Below are 25036 nucleotides of genomic sequence, written 5' to 3' on the forward strand. Positions count from 1 at the left end.
TTTCTTTTTTCTTTTTAAACAGAAACATAAGGCTATAAGCAGTCCATATAGAAACTGGAAGAAGAAAGCTACAACATGCTTTTTAGTAGAAAATGATTTGACATACAAATTTATTTATTTGACTGTATTAAATCAAGGCAGAATCACATTCATTTTCTTCATAGAATCCCTGTAAACAGACTGAATGTCAGAGCTCTTAGTTTGCTTTGGAAACTTCTAAAAGGCTGACTATTAGCAGCCTTGGAAGCATTTTCCTTCCCCTCAAGGCTCTCCTGCTCTTGGGGGCAGATGGGAGTAGCTGGTGACAGCTGATGCTAAATAAATAGCGTATAGTGGAGTCTGCCAAATCCTTTTCAGCACCTCCCATAGGCAATGGGATGACTTGGCTTATTCTTGAAGTCATTTGAATAAGCAATCAGGTTATGAAACAGAAGATGGAGGGAAGTTTCCATTGCAGATAATTCCCAGTGTTAGGAATGGATGAGCTTAACTGTTCAGTCTCTTCTATTGATCAGAGAGAGAGATGCTAGCACTGGATCTCAGATCATAGATCCTGTGAGACATCAGTGTAATGTAATCCATTCCATTTATTAAAATGTGTTGGAAAAGAGATGTCTGAGTAGAGAAGAGTCATTTATTATAATGATGGCAATATAAGAGGAAAATCAAAGTGCAGGCGGTGTCCCTTTCTTCTTGAACTCCAATGATCACTTCACTCCTGTCAGCTTTATGGTCCAAGCAAACTCAGTTGGAAGAGCAGAGGGTGGTAACTGGGGCAGGAACACGAGGAGACCTTTACCTGGATTTGGGGACCACTTCAGATCATTTTGGATTCCCAGCATCGTTACCTGCAGAAAGCAAAAGGGAATGGGAAAAACACGAATGCATTGATGAGCACAGAATATGGCCTGAATATGGTGGCAAACAACTATCCTGGGCCAGGGTGGGGAAGACAGCCCAGAAGGGAAATGAAAACAGGAGAAACATGGGGAGGAAGGAAGGTTTAGAGAAGGCCCGCCAATTCCTTTACAAAGAGCTACATCTCCGACAGGACTGATGGAGGCTCTTTACCTCTGTGGTTGAAGTAGTTATGGGGGATATAAGGCTTAAGATTCCATCTTCTGGCCAGTGCAGTAAAATGGCATAAACAGCTAATCCTTTAGAGGTATACCTGGGAAAAAAGAAACATCATTGTCAAAGATACCTAGCTTATTATCCTGCCACATGACCTTATATACTCCCCTTGCAATTATCTGCCAATTTCAAGCCCTTCAGTCTGTCATTGCTGCTGGCAAGCAAATAACTCGAAACCAGTTAGGGTTTGGGCTTCCCTGTCACTGAGACAGTAAAGAATCTGCCTGCAATGCAGGAGACCTGGGTTCGATCCCTAGGTTGGGAAGAGCCCTTGGAGGAGAGCATGGCAACCCACTATAGTATTCTTGTCTGGAGAATCCCATGGACAGAGGAGCTTGGTGGGCTACAGTCCATGGGGTCGCAAAGAGCTGGACACGATGAGTGACTAACACTTTCACTTTCTTTCTTTTCCCCACTTTCACTTTCTTTAAGCATGGTGAAATCTCAGCACAACAGATTTGTCTTGGGAATTTCCCTGGTGGCCCAGTGGATAGAAATAGACGCTTTCACTGCCGTCGGCCTTGGTTTGATTCCTAAAGATCCCCAAAACCACGTGGGATGACCAAAAATTTTAAATTTTAGAAAGGAATTCAAATTTGTCTTCATTGCACATCTTGTCCTTGTTATACCCTCAGATGTTTTCATATGGATTTAAAATTGAAGAAAGATGAATAATGAGGAAGATGGCTTCAGTATGGGTCACTAGTATGAGTTAAAAAAATGTTTTAAGAAAACTTAGAACCCCATACAGAGAGGAAAGGGAAGATACCACCCAGAAAGAGTCTTCCAGGGCTGCATTATTCCCACAGAGCTTAACTGTGCATGCTGTGTTTAGTTGCTCAGTCATGTCCGACTCTGCGACCCCATGGACTGTAGCCAGCCAGGCTTCTCTGTCTACAGAATTCTTCAGGCAAGAATACTTGAGTAGGTAGCCATTCTCTTCTCCTGGGGATCTTCCCAACCCAAGGATTGAACCTGGGTCTCCCTCAATGTGGGCAGATTCTTCACCATCTGAGCCACCATGGAAGCCCACACCTATAGAAGAGGGTGAAAAAAACCACTAAATAGAAACTCATCCAAAACAGAACCATGAACGTGTTTCTCCTGATGCAAAGCCCCCAGCTCTGTGTTATAACATTTGCAGAGGTCTTTCATTGAGCAGTTAGTATGTACCTGGCACTCTGCTGGGTACTTTACATATGTTAGCTTATTTAATCCTAACACTCTAGGAAGTTAGGTATCATCACCCCATTTTGCAGTTGGAAAAAAAAAAAAAAACTGAAGCCTGAGATCAAATAACTAGATCCACAATACCAAATATGAATCATGCCTTCTTCGCTTAGTAGCTTCGTAATTCTGGGCCAATGATTACTGCCCTGAACCTGCTTTCTCCTTGTAACCTGGGGATGGTGACATTATCCACTCAGTGAGATTGTTGAGGGAACTAAATGAGGGGAAAGAATTTAGGATGGAGTCCAGCACATATGGGTGCTGTTCAAATATTAGCTATGACTGTTTTTAGGGGTTGAGCAAATTGACTTTTGTAGCTCTTTCTTTCTTCACCAAACCTACCACCTCCCTCACTAGTCAAAGATACCCTGGGGCCTAAAACATAAACCTGGGCACACATGTAATATCACAGAACAGCTTTTGTGTTTCCTCCAGATGAGCCCCAAGCCTGGCTTGTACCACTGTGGACCCAAGGGGTTGCCAGCTCAGGATGGGCCACCCCCGTTCCTACCTGTAACAGACTAGACTCACCACACAGAGTTCTTCTCAGATTGTACTCTCCATGGTTTGGAGGCATAGATAGCCTCTCCATTGATGCTCAGCCACTTCCCAACAGCAAGTAGCCTTTCTTGGAAGATGGGAACAATCAGTCCATCTTTGGTTGGTCCGACGTTGAGAAGATAGTTGCCTCCCAAACTTACTGTCTGAACTAGCTCCTGGTGGGAGCAGAAAACAAGGAAATCCCAGCTCTGAATGCCAAGCCTGGCTGAATGCTTAAAACACACAGATGAAGGGAAGAAGAAGAATCCAGGCTGGTTTCCCTGTGTTTTGTGAATATCCTCTATCTTTTGGAAAAGACAGTATATTTTTGTCATTTTCATAGCAGGATAGGCTTACATGAGAAAATTGAAAAATTCTGCTACAAGGTTGAGAGATATATTAACTCGAATTCCAGGGAGTGATCATGGGCTCTTACCCATGAGCTGGCACCTGCCATGGTGCCATATGCAGAGGGAAGTGTATCAGATATCAGAAGCCCAGAGTGTCAGCCAGGGAGCTGAAAACAAAGCACTTGGCCTTGAAAGGATTCTGTGGAGCCAGCCAGAGAGAATACAGAGATTAGAGATGAGAGGTTTAGAGCAGGTGCTATGAAAACTCGGGGTGGGGAGGTGGGCGGGCGGGGAGGTGTGGAAGAGATCTGTTGAATTTCAGGATGCCCTGGGCTATATAAATGTGTATGTTGCCCCTTCAGGAAAACATGCTGTAAAGAGATATAGTCTTTAAGATTTCTGGGGTGGGATGCATGTGTGTGTTTGTGTGTGTTTACTGTGACCCCATGCAGTAGCACTTCAAGGAAGTCCAGAAAAATTAAGGCTACATACAGAAAATTTTAAAAAAGAGGTTTTTTTAGAGTACCCCAAAGACACCACACCATTAACTTTTGATGTTTCCTTCTGGCCTTTTTCTTGTGCAGTTAATTCTATATTGTTGTGATACTACATAACTTGTCTTTTCATCAACCCTGTAAGCATTAATCCATATTATGTCCCAAATCTACTGAATTATTCCTTTATGGTCGCCAGGAATTGAAACAGCCCAACATCAATCTGACGGAGAAGGCAATGGCACCCCACTCCAGTACTCTTGCCTGGAAAATTCCATGGACGGAGGAGCATGGTGGGTTGCAGTCTATGGGGTCGCTAAGAGTCAGACACGACTGAGCGACTTCACTTTCATGCACTGGAGAAGGAAATGGCAACCCACTCCAGTGTTCTTGCCTGGAGAATCCCAGGGACGGGGGAGCCTGGTGGGCTGCTGTCTATGGGGTTGGACACGACTGAAGTGATTTAGCAGCAGCAGCAGCAACGTCAATCTGAAAATAATCCTGGGGAGAACACCTCTGTACAGAACTCTTCTGTAATTAGACCTGTCTCCTTAGGACAAGTGTTATGAGTATGTTCAATAACCCGAACGGGTTCCCACGGCCCACATGTCTATCCGGAGTGCTTCCACCACTCTTAGTCAGAAGGCAGACTAGGACTGCAGTTAACAAATAACCACCTCTTACCGAAATGATTGTGGATTCGCTTGCAATGTCAGCCATCTCCATGTCGCGACGGTAGCCCCAGGACCGCTGGTCTATGGAGGTGCACATCTCCCACTTGTGATCTGGCAAGGTCTCTGGCTGGAATTTATCTTTACAATTGTAGTATCCTCCATGGTGACAAGAGCAGTTCTGACCCCATCGGTCATTTACTACGACCTCATCCTAAAGGAGAAAGGAGTACTGAGGTCATCGGGGGTAAAACCATCTAACTCAGTTTGATAAATTAGGTACCTGTTTGGAAGCAAGGAGCAGACTCAGTTGAGCACAGTGGTTCTCAACTGGGGGAGACTTAAAGGGCGAAATCTAGAGACTTTTTTTGGTGGTCACAACTCGGGGTGGGGCTACTGCTTCCTAGTGGGCGGAGACCAAGGATTCTTCTAAACATGTTACAAGGGAATCCCCTGGCCGTCCGGTGGTTAAGAATCCCTACTTCCACTGCCAGGGGGTAGGGGTTTGATCCCTGGTCTGGGAACCAAGATCCCGCATGGTCGCATGGTGTGGGAAATTAAAAAAAAAATTGTAAACATCTTACAACACAGAAAACTGTCCCTTCACAACAAAGAAATATCCAACTCCAAATGTTATTTGCAGTTAACCCCGGTCTAGCAATATGTAATGTCAGAACTGGAAGGGCCTGTTTAGATTATCTAGTAAACCACTGATTCTAACAGAAGAGAAATGCAGAGGAGATCTGCCCGAGATCACATTCCCAGGCAGAGTTTCTGAAAGCTGAGACTATGAATCTGGTTTTTGAACCCAGCCCAGGATGCTTTTCACTATATAACCCTGACTTTCTTTACCTAAGTAAGGCGAAGTCAGTAATCAAACATTCTTTTCCTTCCCTCAAGGTTTTGCTGAACTTCGAGAAATCTTTACATGAAATCACTTAATGTCAACATTTAATACTACTATGAGGCTCATACTGGGGTATCCAGAGTAAATAAGTCACAGCTCTTGCCAGGGTCCAGCCCCAGCAGGATCCAGGGGAACCCTCAGGATGAACGGCGTTGGCGAATGAGAGACAGTGAGACAAAGCTCGGGGCTGAGTCTGGAGTTTATTTTTGCACGGCCCCTTTATACCCTTAACAACATCTTTTTGGGGGAAGTGCATGTTGCTTACACACAGGTCATCTCAAAACATTACAGCAACTTGACCTTCAACAGAAACAGGATGTCACCCACATACTTTCGTTCACAAGAGTCTTTCTTATCATTTGGCCTTCAGGCCTGCTAACATTTTATGGCTTGCACCTGGTGTGACTTAAGCAACTTCAGTAGCCGACTCTGTTTTTCTTATAATTAATCTATTTTCTTTCTAATAAGCGTCATCTCTATGGGAACTAGATAGGATTACATTTTTACAGAACAGAAATGCGAAGGACTGCAGAAAACAGCAGATATGGCACAAAACAGGTTCTTAGTCTAAAAGTTAACTACCTGCAAGAAGTCGCCAGCTAATCTCTATCTAAACTATTTTCTATTAGGCACATTTGTGGCTATAATATTTGTGGAGCTTTTCTCACCCCGCGAAGGGGCCTATGCTTAATAGTTTCTTTTGTTAGCGTACTGTGCTTAGGATGTTTAGAACAATCAAGAGCATTTTTTGCAATGAGAGCACACATTTATCAAACAAGCCAGAATGCCAGCAAAAGGGTTTGAATTGAAGCATTTCCTTCATCCCTGGCCCCTTCATAGGGTACCAGCATCCAGGACATTTATTAATTAGGGTTTTAAGTTGGTCTTTATTCAGTGAAAGAGGAGCAGGAGAGCTCTCAGCAGGCAACACAAGAATCTGCAGCAGGGCAAATAAGAACAGCAGCAGAAAAAGGGGGGAGGATCCAGGGTGGGGTAGAGGCCGAGGCCAACCTGGAGGGTCCCTTGTCCTAGACGGCCTTGCCTGTCAGGTTTTTCCCTCGTGACCTCGTCATGGACGGCCTTGCCTGCCCGGTATTTTCTTCATGACCTCGTCACGGGCGGGACCTCCCATAACGGCTCCCGGCAAGTTCTTGCCCTCAGAGATCCAGCAGCGACTGGCTGAGACATATACATGGACAATTATGATGTGACCTCACATCAGCGTCAAGGAATTCACCTAAACACCAGTTCAGGAGTGTTTCTTGCTTCTTCCAGGGAAGAATATAAATTGCCAGGAGCCAGATTTAGTTTACATTCCACCAGTACTCACTCTGTGTCTAACTGGGCCAAGGACTGTTCCTGGAGTTGGGGATGTAGGCGTGAACAGACCCAAATTCTTGCCCTCACAAAGGTGATGCTTCAGTGAGGGAGACATAGTAAGGAGGTAAATGGTATCTGAAATATGTTGGGCCAGGTAGGTGGTTAAGAGAAAGATAAGGCAAGGAAAGACACATAGCGTGGTGGGGGCATGCTGCAATTTTAGATAGGGTGGTGGGGAAGGTGTGACCTCCCAAGAAAACCTGCAGAGAGGTCAGGAGTGGGAATTACAGACAGCAGAGGGGTAAGGAGCAGGGTCTACTTCTCCTAAAAGTCATTTCCTAACATGAGTATATGACAACCCTCTTTCCTAACGCGTGAGAAAGCACTCAGAACAAGAGTGGGCAGAACAGGGTCTGCAGTGTCCCACCCGAGGAGCCACATCTAAGCCACCCCAACCCGGGGACCACTGGGGAAGAACCACCAGATCTCACCACTAGAGGTCCCCACGCAGCCTGAAAGTTCCAAAAAACCAATCTGAATTTGCTTCCATTTGTCGCATAGGATCTTTCTTCCCCTTTTCTGAATTTAATAATATTTAGCCAGTGACATCCTAAGAGGTTTATGAACCTACCCAGATAGCTCAGTTCAAACTGGTCTTAGGTTTTTCTTTAAAATTCACAACAAAGCTAGAATCTGTAAAATTTTTCAAATTTTCTACAGTGAAGATTAAGACTTCTGCTACTTTATGTCTTGAAATGTGAACTTTTTAAACGGGCAGCTATTGTACAGTGCAATAGGTTGGTTATGACAGAGAGGACAAGGTAGGTGAAGTTTCCTTCCAAATTCCTTAGAATTTGGATCTCAGGGAAAAGAAATTTCCCTATATGTGTTAAACTACACAATCAACATAGAGTAGCTGAGGTCATAGATATTCACATTTTATTCCTATCATTTAACAAGTTTTGTATATTACTTTTTTGGCTGGTTTTCTTATTTACAATGTCTGTTTGCTTAATAGTTTATTTTCTCTATGGTGGTCTGGGGCTTCTTTATACTATTTCTATCCTACTACTTAAATTTGAGAAGCTTGAAAACTATCTTGTAAAAATCAAGAATTAAAGGAGAAAAAGAAAGCTTAAAGGAAAACAGCTTAAAGAAAGAAAAAGGAAGGGGCAAAGAAAAGAATTAAAGGAGAAACCTTTAACATCCATTAAGATCCCTTGTCCCTACCACACCCATATCAATATTGCTATTTATTTATTTACTTACACTTAAAGTCTTTATTGAATTTGTTACAATATTGTTTCTGGTTTTATGTTTTGGTTTTTTAGCCTCAAGACACATGGGATCTTAGCTCTTCGACCTGGGATCAAACCTGGACCCCTTGCATTGGAAGGTGAAGGCAGTCTTAAACACTGGATCCCCAGGGAAGTCCTGAGATTAGTATTTATTATTGTCACTGTTGTCATTACGGTTATTACTCCAGATCTTGGCTCCTCACATTGTGTTTTATCATAACAGATAAATAAGAGAGGTCTGTTAATCACATACCTTAACTGGGCTATCATTGTAGAGCCAAGCAAGAAAATCTGTAGAGTTCCAGTAAGTATCAGGACATTCCCACTCTCCATCAGACCAAATCAAGTCAGGTTTATACCTGAGAGACACACAATTACAACAAAGTTTATCAGTTGAATCCAGTCCCAGTCAAGTCTGACAGATCTATCTTTGCCACACATATTTAAAAATTAATTTCCTCCTATTTTCAAAGTACTACGGTGCGAAGAAAATGGAAAACTAGAGAGATGAAAATGACCACATACACACCCCCCTGAACTAACACAATCACAGTTAAATACACAGCATTTTGGCATATTTTTTCCCAATCTTTTTTTTCAATGTCTTAAATTAAAAAGTAGAGCTGTAATCAGAGTGTATACAATTTGATTTCCTTCCAGAAACTAATTCCAATGAAAAGGGTAGTGCTCCAGAACTATAGGATTACTGTTTCTGCTTTTAAGATGTGTTAAGATCTTGAACTGTTCTGTCAAATGCATTTTTGGGCACAACTACCCAGAGCTTTGATCTTAAAAAATCTATTGAGTTCACTTAAGCCACAGTTGCATCTTTCACATATTACTACTCTGAGCCCTATGACTGAGTGTATTTATACCTCTAAGGTAAGCAGTATTAGTCCCACTTAAGAAAGCAAGAATGTAATGCTCAGTAACTTTGTTTTAGGTGCAAAGCTGGTAAGTAATAGGAGCTGGAACCCATAGGTAAATCTGCCTGTTAGCTAATTGTGCCCTGTACTCTGTGAACACTTAGGTCAGCAGGTTGAGTCCAGGAAAAAGGCTGCCTAAGAGGAGAGAGAAACACAGATGGTGTGTGTTTTACTGTGTACGAAAGATTATACTAGGCACTTTTAACTCATTAACCTCATTCATTCTCACAACACCCTGTGGTGTATAAACAGGTAAAGAAACTGAGCCATAGAAAGATTAAATAGTTTGTTCGAGGTTATACAGTCAGTGAGAAAAAAAGAACTGGATTTCTGACTTGAAGCTTGTGCTGGTTGGTTTCTCACAACTGTACTGTTTCCTTACAGCAGTCATCTGGATGCAAGGAGTTTTGTCCTCTTTCGGTCTGCAGTGAGCGTCCAAGCACAGACGGCTGCCTCTTTATCTTTAAAGTCCACCATCCTCCTAAGGGTCCCCAGGAGCAAGAATGGCAAATGCAGAATAAAATGTGATGAAGACTAGTGACAAACCCCAAAGTGCAAGTCATCATTTTAAGGATAATTAATGACAATAAAGCCACTATTATTCTGTACCAGGCATAGTGATAGAAACTTTTCATATATTATGCTGAGCCCTACATAGAAGGCATTATTATCACTTTACCGACTGAGAATCTGAGGCTCAGACGAGTAACCTGTTTAAGGCTTGTAAAGGAATTCCTTGGCGGCCCAGTGGTTAGGACTCTGCGCTCTCACTCCTGAAGGCCTGGGTTTGATTCCCCGATCCCTGGTCAAGGAACTAAGATCCCACAAGCCACACTGCTCTTGTGGTCATTGTTGTTGTTCAGTGGCAAAGTCATGTCTGACTCTTTATGACTCCATGGACTGCAGTATGCCAGGCTTCCCTGTCCTTCTCTGTCTCCTGGAATTTGCTCAAACTTATGTCTATTGAGCTGGTGATGCCATCCAACCATCTCATCCTCTGTTGTCCTCTTCTCCTCTTGCCCTCAATCTTTCCCAGCATCAGGGTCTTCCAATGAGTCCAATCTTTGCAGCAGGTGGCCAAAGTATTGGAGCTTCAGCATCAGTCCTTCCAATGAATATTCAGGACTGATTTCTTTTAGGATGAACTGGTTGGATCTCCCTGCTGTCCAAAGGACTCTCAAGAGTCTTCTCTAGCACCACAATTCGAAGGCATCAATTCTTCGCCGCTCAGTCTTTTTTATGGTCCAACTCACATCTCTATGTGACCACTAGAAAAACCATAGCTTTGACTAGATGGACTTTTGTTGGCAAAGTAATATCTTGGCTTTTTAATATGCTGTCTAAGTGTCATAATTTTTCTTCCAAGGAGCAAATGTCTTTTAATTCCATGGCTGCAGTCACCACCCGCAGTGATTTTGGAGCCCCAAGAAAATCAAGTCTGTCACTGTTTCCCTTTATTTCCCCATCTATATGCCATGAAGTGACGGGACCATTACCTTAGTTTTGTGAATGTTGAGTTTTAAGCCAGCTTTTTCACAAGCTGCATCAGTTCAGTTCAGTTCAGTTCAGTCGCTCAGTCGTGTCCGACTCTTTGTGACCCCATGAATCGCAGCACACCAGGCCTCCCTGTTCATCACCAACTCCCGGAGTTTACTCAAACTCACGTCCATCGAGTCAGTGATGCCATCCAGCCATCTCATCCTCTGTTGTACCCTTCTCCTCCTGCCCCGAATCCCTCCTAGCATCAGGGTCTTTTCCAGTGAGTCAACTCTTCGCATGAGGTGGCCAAAGTATTGAAGTTTCAGCTTCAGCATCAGTCCTTCCAATGAACACCCAGGACTGATCTCCTTTAGGATAACTGGTTGGATTTCCTTGCAGTCCAAGGGACTCTCAAGAGTCTTCTCCAACACCATAGTTCAAAAGCATCAATTCTTTGGCGCTCAGCTTTCTTCATAGTTCAACTCTCACATCCATACATGACCACTGGAAAAACCATAGCCTTGACTAGATGGACTTTTGTTGGCAAAGTAATGTCTCTGCTTTTTTAGATACTATCTAGGTTGGTCATAACTTTCCTTCCAAGGAGTAAACATCTTTTAATTTCATGGCTACAATCACCATCTGCAGTGATTCTGGAGCCCCCAAAAATAAAGTCTGACACTGTTTCCACTGTTTCCCCATCTATTTCCCATGAAGTGATGGGACCAGATGCCATGATCTTAGTTTTCTGAATGTTGCGCTTTAAGCCAACTTTTTCCACTCTCCTCTTTCACTTTCATCAACATGCTCTGTAGTTCTTCTTCACTTTCTGCCATAAGGGTGGTGTCATCTGCCTATCTGAGATTATTGATATTTCCCCCGGCAATCTTGATTCCAGCTTGTGCTTCTTCCAGCCCAGCGTTTCTCATGAGGTACTCTGCATATGGATCATTGAAAAAGCAAGAGAGTTCCAGAAAAACATCAATTTCTGCTTTATTGACTATGCCAAAGCCTTTGACTGTATGGATCACCAAAAACTGTGGAAAATTCTGAAAGAGAGGGGCATACCAGACCACCTGACCTGCCTCTTGAGAAGCCTGTATGCAGGTCAGGAAGCGACAGTTAGAACTGGACATGGGACAATGGACTGGCTCCAAGTAGGGAAAGGAGCAGTCAGGGCTGTGTGCTGTCGCCCTGCTTGTGTAACTCCTTTGCAGAGCACAAGCCACACGGCACCGCCCAGAAGATGCCCGAGGGTAACGAGGGCCAGGATTCAAACACAAACCTGCCAGACGCCAAACCCTCTGTGGGGCCCATTAGCCCATGCTGCCCTTCTCCAAGCTCCTGACAAAGAAAATGGTACAGAAGGAGGTAACTGAGGCTTTGACTCACTACCATCCTCAGTTTTGTTTCAGTTTGGAAAGGCAGCATGACCAAACTACAGACGTTTCGAAAAGCAAAAAAAGGAAAAACATACTTTGTCTTAACACAATGATTACTCATTATTACTTTGATGTCTTCTAGAGTTTTTTTCATATCCCACCCTACCCCCTTCCTCTCAACAGTATAAGCAGCTCAGATGCCACTGATGAAAGTCATAAGGCTTAAACAATTTCAGTTTTGTACCTGTTAACAAGGTCATAGAGCTCCGGCATTGTTTTTGCATGGACGAAATACTGTGTTTTGAAGCCATTTTTCTTATCACGTAGGTAGAGAGGATGGAACCATTCTAAAAGTGAATGATACAGTCCATAGCGTATGTTCCTTAAACAGAAAAACAGGACAGCAACTGTCATTAAGCAAAGAAAAGATCCTTTAAGAAAAATCAGTTGCCAGCATTTTTACATATCAGTGAAATTTACCCATAGGGCATACATGGGTCAGGACCCACAGCCAGTTTCTTAAATTATCTCATCATTCACTTAAGCAAAATGATTGGCTTACTTTGTTTTTGATGATACAAATAACAAATTAGGCTTCCCAGGTGGTGCTGGTGGTAAAGAACCCATCTACCAATGCAGGAGATACAAGAGAGACAGGTTCTATCCCTGGGTCAGAAGATCCCCTGGAGAAGGGCATGGCAACCCACTCTAGTATTCTTGCCTGGAGAATTCCATGGACAGAGTAACCTGGCAGGCTACAGTCCATGGGGTCACAAAGAGTCGGATACAACTGAAGCGACTTAGCAGATAACAAATTATTTTTATACATAAATTATCTTAACACCAAAATGCTATTTAAACCATTTTCTGTCTTTTTTAAGTCAATTATCTCAATAACATATAGTCCTATTAACATTTTTTTTCTGTTACTCATAATACATATTGAAGAGATACTGGAAAAGAGAGACAAATATCAAGAATATCCAAAATCAAATCTCATCACTCAGAAAAAATCATTAGTATCATTTTCTATGCAGTTGAAATTAATGAATATAGGTTTATTGTTTCATATAAGATTTACTAATAGTCTTTAATATACCTCAAACAAAATATGGTTAAATTTACCTATTTTCATACATAATAAAACTTGTTGTGAATTAAGAAGAGTGAGTGTTTTGGAAATGCTATAATACAAGAAGTAAAGATAACATTTGCAATGGCATAGATGAAGCAGAAAGAATTGAAGTTAAGAATTTCATCCTGTGATTCAGGGACTACCTAGATACAGAGAAGCCGAAAGTCAAGGTTCTTAGGGTCCAAATCTAATCAATGTCTCATACTTTTAGAGCAGGACTATTAGCAGAGCACAATATTGGGAAACGGAATGTTTCACAGGTGACATAAGTCAGCAAATGCTTTCTTAAATGACCAGATAATATTTGAGGCTTTGTAGGCCTTGCTATCTCTACCCCGACTCCATAATTAGAGCTTGAAAGTAGCCAGAGACAATGCATAAGTGAATGAACACATCTGTATTCTAATCAAACTTTATCTATTCAAATAGTCAGCTGGTCTACCCCTTAAATAGGACATCAAGTTTGCCAAATCACAACAGAGCTGAGTGGGCATGACACAAATACCACTTTTCCTCCTTACAGACAAATATACTCAGAACAAGAGGGTCCAAAATCAGAATACCTGGGTTCAAATCCCACTTCTGCCCCTTCCCAGCTCTTTGACCTTGGGAAGTTACATCTTAAGTGGCAGATATTAGAAAATATTACCTAGAATCACGAGTGATGCCTTACCTCCCTTTTTGTTGCCTTAACTGCCGTCTTCAGCTCTCTCCTGATCTACCACTCATCTAAACCTTCCATGAAAGCCTACAAAGCTCTGGGTTGACAGCTAAGGAGGACACAGAGATGAACACAACCCTGGCCTCTACCACATACTGGAAAAGGCCCTAGGCTGGAAGGCTTCCCAGAAAGAATCCTGTAAAGAGCACAAGTGTAGCGTTGTGGTCTATGCTGGGCATCCTTCACCTAACCAGAGAGGGCCATGAACTTCCCTGATGCTGTCACTTTTGGTCACATGAAAACTGCCAAGGTTCAAACACTGCCAATGCAGGGCCAGAAGCCCTCCCATGTACTGGTTAAATGCAAACTTAGAAAACATAGAAGAGTAGAGAAGGCACGGGATACTGGATGGTCAGATCAAAAGTGATGATGGAGTGACTGTCTGTGGACACGCACCTCTTCCGGATGGCTGTTCCCAACTCACCAACCAAATCACGATGGGGTCCCACATCCTTAGAGTTCCAGTTCCAAGACACAGGACTTGGCCAGTTTGTGTAGCCTTCATGATGCTTTGTCGTCAGGACTACATACCTGTGGACAGTGAAACCATATGAACAAAGGAAGTGGTCAGTGGGCCACCAGCACCAACTTACCTGGCACGCCTGAGGCTTTTTAAAATGGTTGAGGGAACTCAACTACAGGAAATGTACAGTTGACCCTTGAACAACATGGTGGTTAGGGGTGTGCTGACCCCTGTGCAGAAGAAAATCCATGTGTAACTCTTGACTTCGCCCTAAACTACTAATAGCCTACTCTTGACTGGAAGGCTTACCAATAACATAAATGGTCGGTTAACACCCATTTTGTATTTTATATGTATAATGTGCTGTATTTGTACAATGATGTAAGCTAGAGAAAAGAAAATGTTTTTAAGAAAATCATAAGGAAGAGAAAATACATTATAGTACTGCACTGCATTTATTTTTTTTATTTTATTGGAGTACAGTTGCTTTACAATGCTGTGTTAGTTGGAGATAGGGCATATGTACTGTATTACCATAAGTTTACACTGTCTGTTTACAAGATGAACCACATGTCAGTATCTACAGCAATATTGTCTTACATGATACAAAACACTGTAGACGTTAGTTATTACTGACACTAAATATCAAAGCTGGAAAGCTAATGTGAAAAAGCCATTCATATTTATTTGTAGTTATAATGATTCATCCATTGATAATGAAGCAACAGCAACACGATTGCTTTATAGTAGCCTAGTACAATCAATATGATTGCTTCATGATAGCCTAGCTTATACACTAATGAATGAATCATTATAAAATTTTTATGGCATATGGTATTATACTCATTCAAAATATGGGATGGGAAACATTGTTACATTTTTCTAAAAGTCACTTGAATGTGATGATAGGTTGAGTTTTTTTTTTTAATTTATTTAATTGGAGGCTAATTAGTTTACAATATTGTAGTGGTTTTTGCCATACACTGACATGAATCAGCCATGGGTGTACATGTGTTCCCCATCCTGAACCCCTCTCCCACCTCCCTCCCCATCCCATCCCTCTGGGTCATCCCAGTGCACCAGCCCTGAGCACTTGTCTCATGCATCGGTTGAGTTTTGCTGAAAGTTTTAATTTTGTTTTAGGTTTGAAAGATTTGTTAACAAAAGAAACTGCTGGTTACATACACAATAAACAATTTCAATATTTAATAGATAATTTAACTTAATTACAACATACAGTCGTTAAGAGAAAAGAAACAGAAATTACAGAAGTAACAGTGTGCATGTCACCAAAATGGGCCACCAACCTATATCCAGACTTGAACAGAGCTGGAAAGTCCTGAGTAACAGCAATCTGGAGTCCCAGTCGAGAAAAGGGTCCCAGGCAGTAAGACCACCCCACTGTGAGACTTCAAATTGCAGATTTGGGGGCTCCTGTTTATAATCTCAGGACACAACTGATATCATCATCAGTTTGCACGCAGCTCTGGTTTTCCTTTAACTTTTACAATGCTGTTTGTTTTATCTTGTGAGTCACAAGATTTTCCAGACCTCCAGGGGCTCAGGAAATTCCAAGACCTGCTCACTCTCTTATCCAAGGTGCTGCCTGACTTCCTGGTAACAACTGGTGTGCTTACAGGCAGGCATGTATATAGTCCAGATACGGTCCAGGCAAGGTTAGAAGTCGGTCAGAGCCTGGTGTCTTGCTTCTGAAGGCTGAACAAGACTACCTCCATTTTAATTTCCTTAACAGTCTGATACATAGTTATTTAATTATGAGAGGGGACTGGAAGGGGGTACATACCGAATGGTAATATAATTCTTTGAAAGCAAAGTTTTAAAAAAGTAAGGAAAGATATTATTAATTTTATATTAAGTATCGCTTACTTTCTGCTTATGTAAGGATTGGCTATTTACTTCCATGCCAATATTGCATGTGACAATCTACAGATGAACACTTAGGCGGTGACAGCAATGATGATGACACAAAATGTTTCATACAGTTCTTGCCATTGAGTTCTCAGATTTCATGAAGACACTTATACACTTACACAACAGATAGGTTTATTAACTACATGGCATAAGGATTATTTACTGTTCATTAAGTGGAAGTGGATCATCATAAAGGTGTTCACGATGAGTACCCTGAGGAAGTGGAGGGGTTGGTCTTGCCGTCTCAGGGGTGGAAGAGGTAGAAAAGGAGGAGGAGGTGGCCAGGGAGGCAGGAGAGGTGGGCATTCAGGGTAACGTTATGGAAACATCTCATATATTTCTGACTGTTAGACCTCACTTGCCAGTGCAGGAGATGCAAGTTCAATCACTGGGTCGGGAAGATCCCCTGGAGAAGGAAATGGCAACCCACTCCAGTATTCTTGCCCGGAGAATTCCATCGAGAGAGAAGCCTGGGCTACAGTCCATGGTGTTGCAAAGAGTTGGACACGACATAATGACAAACCAATGACAAATATGATACCAATCCTCCTTCCACGGTTTGCTTCAGTTTCATATCATATCATAGAAGGGTCAGTGTGGTAAAAGAAGTCAAAAGCTGTCTTGAATAATCAGCATCCTTCCGCCAGACTGTCCAACGTCTATCTGTTTTCTGGCACTGCTTCTTCTCTGTCTTCTTCCTCATTGTCTGGCACTTGTTTAGAAGCACTGACCTCCATCAAACTGTCTTATGTTATTTCAAGTATGAGGTCTCTACCAGCTCCTGAATGTTTCCAAGACCCATATCTTGAAACCCTGCACCTCCCCTCTCCTTTCCCCCCGCCCCCATATCCACATCTCTTTCATGATGTCCTAATTGGCTCTGTTGTAAATCCTGTGAAGTCATGCACAACATCTGGACACAGTTTTCTCCGGCAGGAATTTTATTGTTTTGGGCTTGATAGCTTTTTCCATAACAACAATGGCATCTTCAATGGTGTAATCCTTCCAGACTTTCATGATGCTATCTACATTGGGGTTCTCTTCCATTGTGTTGATAATCCTTCCCATCGAGTACCATGTGTAATGAGCCTTAAAGATCCTTAAGGTCCACCATGGGGATTTCCCTCGTGGTCCAGTGGTTAAGAATCTGCTGTGTAATGGGGGACGCAGGTGCGATCCCTGGTCAGGGAACTAAGATCCCACATGCCCTGGAGCAAAAAAGCCCGCATGCCACAGCTGGAGAGTCCATCTGCTACAACTAAGACCCAATTTAACCAAATAAATCAATCAATTAATAAAAAAAGAAAAGATCCTTATGACCCCTAGATCTGCAGGTTGAATTAGAGATGTTGTGCTTGGGGTAGACTACTTCAATGTCTTTGCTGTTGAACTCTTGGGGTTCTGGGTGGCCAGGGCATTGCCCAATATTAAAAGAACTTTAAAAGGCAGTTTCTTACTGGCAAGGTACTTCCTGACTTCAGGGACAAAGCACTGATGGAAGCAATCCAGAAAAAGGGTTTTCGTTGTCCAGGCCTACTTGCTTTACAATCAAAAGACTGGCAGTTTGTGTCATCTTTTCCCTTCAAGGCTCATTGATTAGTAGGTTTATAGAAAAGGACAGTCCTAATCATAAACCTGATTGCATCTGCATCAAACAGTAGTTAGCCAGTCCCTTCCTGCCTTAAATTCTGGTGCTTACTTCTCTTCCTTACTAATAAATGTTCTTGGAGGCATTTCTCCCCCATTGGAAGGTCCACTTTAATCTGTATTAAAAACCTGTTCAGGGGTTTTCCTGGTGGTAAGGTGGTTAAGACTCTGCACTTCTAATGCAGGGGGCACACGTTGCCCCCTGGTTGGCCAACTAAGATCTCGCATGCCATCTGGGGCCACCAAAAAACAAAAGGGGGAAAAAAAAAACCTGCATAGGCAGAAATCCTTTCTCCTCAATGATTTTCTCAGTGACCTCTGAGAACTCATGTCCTTGTTGGTAGTAACTACTTCTCCTTTTATCTTGACATTTTAAAAAGCCAAACCTCTTTAGAAAGTTATCAAACTATCCTTTGTTGGCGTTAAATTCTCCAGCTTTAGATCCTTCACCTTCCTTTTGCTTTAAGTTGTCATGAAACGACTTTACTTTTTTCCGAATCTTTTTAGTGTCTTTATGTATGCCTTTCTTACAGCAATCCTGCACCCACATCAAAGCTGCATTTTCAATATGAGATAAAAAGATATTTTGCAAGAAGTGGAAGGTTTTTCACACCTTATGGCATAGTTGCAATGACAGCTTCATTATTATTATTTTTTTTAACACTGGATTCATTTATATTGCAAGGGCAGTGGGCAACCGCAGCTGCAGACCTCAATCTACAATACATATCAAGCAATTCAACTTTTTCTTATAATGTTAATTTTCTCCGCTTCTTGGGAGCACTTCTGGCATCACTGGGGGAGCTTTGTATGGGTGTCAAGGTGTTATTCAAGGTTTATGATATTGCACTAAATAAGATGAAAAATACTCGAGAACATGAGAGATGACTTTTTACTGCAATAGGCAATTTACCAGAGGGATAAGTGCTCATGTGAAAATGATTAGCATCACTTGGCATATTAAGTGGACACAACAGTTGAGTTCACCAACAGGACACCAATAGGAGGTGGGTACAAAATTATGACAGTATGTACTGCGATTAATTTTATGCATTTATGATTTAATATGGGCTTCCCAGGTGGCGCTAGTGGTAAAGAACCCACCTGCCAATTCAGGAGACCTAACAGCCAGAAGAGCCTGGTGGTCTACAGTCCATGGGGTCACAAAGAGTCAGACACGGCTGAGTAGCTGAGCAGACACATACAAATGGTAAAATAAACTAGTATCTATATATTTTACGCAGTTGTAACATACTCTTTTCTTAATTTTTGATATTTCTGAGTTTTTTCAAATTATAACAAATCTCCAAAAATTTTTCCAACGAAAACCCTTTTTCTGGATTGGTTCCATCAGTGCTATGTCCCTGAAGTCAGAAAGTACCTTGCCAGTAAGAAACTGCGTTTTAAAGTTCTTTTAATATTGGACAATGCCCTGGCCACCTAGAACCCCAAGAGTTCAACAACAAAGACACTGAAGTGGTCTAGCCCAAACACAAAGAAAAAAATTTGAGGAAAAAATTTGCATATAAGTGGACCCAAGAAGTTCAAACCTGTGTTGTTCAAAGGTCAACTGAACTTGTATGAGTGATACCCAGGGAGCTGCATCAGTCACAACACCCCTTGGGTATTGTTCCAGGAATGAAAGCAAATTTGAGGAAGCCACAGTCCTTAGTTCCCAGACAAGAAGGAGACTAGGAAGGAAAGAAGAAAGGAATAGGTAAGGGAAAATATGTATACACTGGCTCTCCAGTTCTGGAGGTCTTCTGTGTATTAATGTTAAGCATTAAAAAAAACAAAAACCAACCCTTTGCCCTAAAGGAGAAAGAAACCTCTACTGAAAGAGCAGATGATAGAAAAGTAAGGTGTTTATCAAGCCCGTATCAACTGCCTCTCATTTACAGAGGTGACAAAAGGCCAAAAGAAAAAGGGGAGAAAAGGCAAGTGTTGAAATTACAATCAAATCACTCAACATTTCATTTACTTTTATCGCAGAAAAACAGTTGGTGCCCAAAAGGATGATTTAATTCCCGGCTGATGTGGGAACCTCAGGATTTTAAGGGCTAGACAGTATTTCAGGCTCTGGGGACCACAGTCCTCTCTGTGGCATATTCTTCTTCTTTTTAAAAACAGGTTTTTGAAAATGTAAAAATCTTTCTCAAGAAACTTACAAAAAACCAGGCAGAGGACCAATCCCTCTAGTCATGGTTACAGACCCCTGGTGTGGTGGAAAGAACCTTCATCTTAGGGTCATGGGATTTGGAGTCCAGGACATTAGTTCCCTTCCTCTATCTGGGCCGGTCATCTTGTCCGACTTGACACGATTGACATGACTTAGCAGCAGCAGCATCTTGTCCATAGTAGGGGCATTTGACCTGGACAAAGGATATCTCCCAGATTTTAACTTCTTCATTTGAAAATTATGGATTTCTAAGGCTTCTGGAAGACAGTGAACTCCTCCTCGGTTTAGTCAAGCCTTATATTCCCATGCATTTAATTGCAAACACTAAATATCAGTTGTAATTTCTCTTTAGTATATGAGGACTTAAAGTCCAAGAGAAACTAAAACCTGGGTCGTCTGAGACAAGATAATGGTGGAAGACTGCCCTAAGCCAGAGGCTGGGAAACCTACCTGCCTTCATTCTAAATCTCCTCCAAAGCACTGCTCTCTCAGCCGCCAAGCTCATCCTTGAAGCTGAGGGTCACCACTCCTTGACTTAATACCTGCAACATCCTGCCTTCAAGGATGACTCCTTCAGGACCAGCCCCAGCCTTCAACAGCCTTGGGAGTCCTAGCCTCCCCCCGTCAAAGCTCTACACTTTCAGTTCTCTGAACCATTCACATGCAAGCTGCAACGATTCTCAAAACAATTTCATGAGCACTCTCTATGTGCAAGGCACTGAGAAGAGCAGATGGCACAGAGTCTGTATTGTTGCCCAAATACACTGGGCACCAGAACTTCCTTCCCTCTGGGACATATTAAAGCTGAAAGGAAGAACACAATTCCTGGGTACAGCCAGGGAAGGAGGCCGTAGGGAGGTAAAAGGCCTTATTCAAGTTCACAGTTGTACTAGGATCAGACTCCCGATCTCTGGCTGAAAATCCTGGAACCTTGACTGTCTTGCTGACCCGCAGGGGACTGACTTTAGGTATCACCTAGCTCAATCATCCCCCATATTCAGGTCTTCCCAAGTCCACCACCAACCTGAAACCTTTATTTCCTTCTAATCCTCAACCTTAAGATCTGGCGTGCCACATACAATTCTGCATCCTTCGGGAGGCAAAACAAAGTACCCGCAACATCTGCGGTCACAGGGACACCAGTGTGATCCGGCAAGTCTCCTCGCCTCCTCCCCGCCCCCACCCCGCTCGATTCCCACCAGCCTAAGGCACTCCCGGCGCTCGAGAGTCAGCCCTCGCCCGGGTAGGGGCTTCCCGCCCGCTCCCGCGGCGGCGTCACTCACTTGGCCCCGGCGGCCTCGAAGAGGTCAGCCCAGCTGTCGGGGTGGAAGAAGCGCGCCGTGAACCTTGGCCCGAAGTCGGCGTAGCTGAAATCCGGCGGGTAGTTCTCTTTCATGAAGCTCTCGTACTGCGGCAGCTTCTCGCCCTGCCAGTGCCACCAGAACCACTCGCTGCCCCAGGCGGGCACCGAGAACACGCCCCAGTGCACGAACACCCCGAATTTGGCTTCATCGAACCAGGCCGGCAGCGGCCGGGAGTCCAGACTCGGCCAGTCCGGGGTGTAGCGGCGCGGAGGGTCGGTGCAGCGCCTAGGGTCGGTGCAGCGCGGGAGCCACACCGCTCCGAGCACCAGCACCAGCTGCAGCAGAAGCAACAGCCCGGCGACCACCACCCGCGACCTCATCACGGGATGCCGCACAGCTGACTCGGTGCCTCGTCGCCCGCCTCTTAACGCGCAGGTGCGGGGCAAGCGGTCCCGCCCACCCTAGTTCCTGATTGGCTCGGAAGGGAAAAGGGGGGTGGGGCAACCCGGGCTGCTTGGCTACTGGGAGTCTTTCCTCCGGGTGGGCGGGTGGTGCCTGCCACCCTCCGGCGCTCAAAGGGAGAAAGAGGCAGGGAGGCGTTGATGGCGCTCAGATGACCACTGATTGAACACTTCAGAAGAGAATTCACTGCCGGGTGAAATTGTGGGCGGGGTGTGTGTGTTAAATGTACGGTGTGTGCAGAGAACAGAGTGGTCCACGTTGACGTTAGTGTTGGGAGCTGTTTGTTGTTGCCCTTTAGTCACTTAGTCGTGTCCGACTCTTTGCGACCCCATGGACCGCAGCATGCCAGGCCTCCCTGTCCATCACCAACTCCCGGAGTTTACTCAAACTCATGTCCAGTGAGTCGGTGATGCCATCCAACCATCTCCGCTGTCGTCCCCTTCTCCTCCTGCCTTCAATCTTTTCCAGCATCAAGGTCTTTTCAAATGAGTCAGCTCTTCGCATCAGGTGGCCAAAGTATTGGAGTTTCAGCTTTAGCATCAGTCCTTCCAATGAACACCCAGGACTGATCTCCTTGAGGATGGACTGGTTGGATCTCCTTGCAGTCCAAAGGACTCTCAAGAGTCTTTTCCAACACCACAGTTGGAAAGCATCAATTGTTTGGCGCTCAGCCTTCTTTATGGCTCAACTCTCACATCCATACATGACTACTGGAAAAGTAATGTCTCAGCTTTTTAATATGCTGTCTAGGTTTCTCATAGCTTTTCTTCCAAGGAGTAAGTGTCTTAATTTCATGGCTGCAGTCACCGTCTGCAGTGATTTTGGAGCCCAAGAAAATAATCTATCGCTGTTTCTATTGTTTCCCCATCTATTTGCCGTGAAGTGATGGGACTGAATGCCATGATCTTAGTTTTTTGAATGTTGAGTTTTAAGCCGGTTTTTTCACTCTCCTCTTTCACCTTCATCAAGGCTCTTCAGTTCCTCTTTGCTTTCTGCCGTAAAGGTGGTGTCATCTGCATATCTGAGGTTATTGATATTTCTCCTGGCAATCTTGATTCTAGCTTGTGGTTCATCTGGCCTGGCATTTTGCATGATGTACTCTGCATATAGGTTAGATGAACAGGGATAAGGGACTCTTTGAGTTGTACTATAGAAGAGAAAGGGCTTTCCAGGTGGTGCAGTTGTATAAAAAGAATTCGCAGGCCAGTGCAGGAGATGCAAGAGATGCGGGTTTGATCCCTGGGTGGGGAAGATCCCCTGAAGGAGGAAATGGCCGCAGTCCATGGGATGATAAAGAGTCAGACATGACTGAGTGACTGAACACACACATAGAAGAGAAAGTCAGGAGGAAGGAATACCAGATGGAAGAGCATTGTCACAACCCTGGCAGAAATGGGGGCAGAAGGATGATGGGAGAAAGCATTATCAGGGGAGAGGTGGGAGGAAAGTGGGTGCTGAAAGAACAGGTCCTCCCATCTCTGCCCTTATAATGCTTCCTCCCATCATCCTTCTGCCCCTCATTTCTGCCAGGCTGTGACAATGTTCTTCCATCTGGTATTCCTGCCTCCTGACTTTCTCTTCTATGTGTGTTCAGTCGCTCAGTTGTGTCTGACTCTGCAATCCCACAGGTGTAACTATTTTGCCAAAACTTGTCTAGTGTGTATTGAAGGGCCTTCCCTGGTGGCTCAGATGGTAAAGAATCTGCCTGCAATGCGGGAGACTGGGGTTTGATTCTAGGGTGGGGGAGATCTCCTCGAACACGAAATGGCAACCCACTCTAGTATTCTTGCCTGGAAAATCGCATGTATGGAGGAGCCTGGTGGGCTACAGTCCATGGGGTCGCAAAGAGCCGAACACGACTGAGTGACTAACACACACCTACATGTCTTGAACTTGCTTTGGGACTTTTGAGGCAATTCAAAGAGCTTGACATCTACTTAGAAAATCAAGATCTACGCAGAGGTGGACTCAAAGGAATATTTTTAGAGAAACAGAGTGAGAAAATTGAGAGCCTCAGGCCTAAGCAGTGTCTCTGGGAACCGTCTGGCCGGAAGGTCAGTAGATTCTACAGCTGGTGGATGCTGTGCATGTTCAGGTAGGCGGTGAGGTCATCAGGTGTGGGAAATCTAATGACCACCCCGACTGCACACTTGGTACCTCCGTTATCAGTGAGAGAACTGCTGCAGGTTGGAGCTGGAAGGAACTCTGGAGATCTTTGACACCATCCTGTTCTTTACTCTTCTTCCCATTTTAAGAAAGAGGAAACTGAGACCCAGAGAGGGGATTGGAGTTGTCCAAGATCATGTAACTAGTTTGGATCAGCAGTGGGTCCAGAACCCAGGTCTGCAGATGCAGAACCTGTGTCTCTCAAATGCTACTTCTCTCTTGTACCCCAGGAGGTGCAAAAGAGCCTGTTAGAGCCTGTGTTGACAAAAGCCAGCACTTCCTCATTCTAGGAGTGATAAACAGAATGGCTGTTGCTCAGTGAACAACCATTTTATCTTGTTACTTCCTTTGCAAGGTTATGTTGTAATATTGTCCACAACAGCAAGCCCAGACACTTAAAACAACAACAAAACATTCGTACATGACTTCTAGTGATCAGGGTGAGTAATGGTCTTTGATGCTACAGAGCTCATCTTGGGGAATATAAAATAGGACACCATGACCTTTATTCCTCCTTAGCCTTGTAGCCAAAACGTAAATCTGCAGGCACAGGTGAGAGGCATTGTAACAGCCTGGAAAACCTGGAAGCCAGGAAACCTAGGTTTCTTGCATTAGACACCACCTTGTTGGGTCCCCTTGGGCAGGTCTTGTCCACTGCCTGGGCCCATTTCCTCATCTAAACAATGAGTTCTCAGTGATATCTGGGGTCCCCTTTCTCCCTTGCTCTCCCCTTCCATAAACTCTGCTTCTTTACTTAAAGCAGAAATAGGGTGTGATTGTGAAAGGAGAGAGGAAGAAAATGTGGAAGTGCATTTAATTCAATGATTTTTAAACTCTAGTTTTATTCATTAAACAAATATTTACTGAGTATCAACTTATGCCAGGCACTTGGGCATTTTTTTGGCTGAAATGAGATAAGACCCCATCAATGAATAAAGAATGGCGTGTCCCAAGTTTGCTGCTGCTGCTGCTAAGTCACTTCAGTCCCAAGTTTAAGGAGTCACATATTCACCTTAAAAAAACCATCCCATTTCTTTACATTACAAAAGGATAGGTATTTGAGTTAAAATAAAATCCTATTTTCCTAAGTGCAATTAAAGCTTTTCAGAAGCAGTTCAATGCCACAGATATTGACCAGCTCCCTTAAGACTCTATAATGGTTCTTCAAGGAACCCTGGAAACCAAGAGGTGAACAAGGAGCTCATCTTGTGGGGGAAGACAAGCCCATGACCCCACTTAACACAGTCCATGAGGTGGGGTGTATTAGGAGGTTGGGCTTTGTCCTTGGGGGCTGTA

The 25036-nt window shown here is 43.6% G+C and overlaps 1 protein-coding gene across 1 annotated transcript; it reads right to left on the reverse strand.

Moving 5' to 3' along the window:
• Positions 1–79: 79 nt before the first annotated feature.
• On the reverse strand, positions 80–21548 carry FUCA1 (alpha-L-fucosidase 1). The gene is made up of 8 exons (XM_043445537.1): positions 21092–21548; positions 13984–14118; positions 11976–12113; positions 8198–8303; positions 4433–4633; positions 2896–3080; positions 1072–1171; positions 80–848 (listed from the first exon to the last, which is right to left on the reverse strand). The coding sequence occupies exons 1-8, from the start codon at positions 21490–21492 to the stop codon at positions 708–710; spliced, it is 1407 nt and encodes a 468-aa protein (XP_043301472.1). The 5' UTR covers positions 21493–21548; the 3' UTR covers positions 80–707.
• Between the last annotated feature and the right edge of the window lie 3488 nt (positions 21549–25036).

The sequence above is a fragment of the Cervus canadensis genome, chromosome 24 (genome assembly GCF_019320065.1).
Source record: "Cervus canadensis isolate Bull #8, Minnesota chromosome 24, ASM1932006v1, whole genome shotgun sequence".
In the NCBI taxonomy this organism is placed as follows: domain Eukaryota; kingdom Metazoa; phylum Chordata; class Mammalia; order Artiodactyla; family Cervidae; genus Cervus; species Cervus canadensis.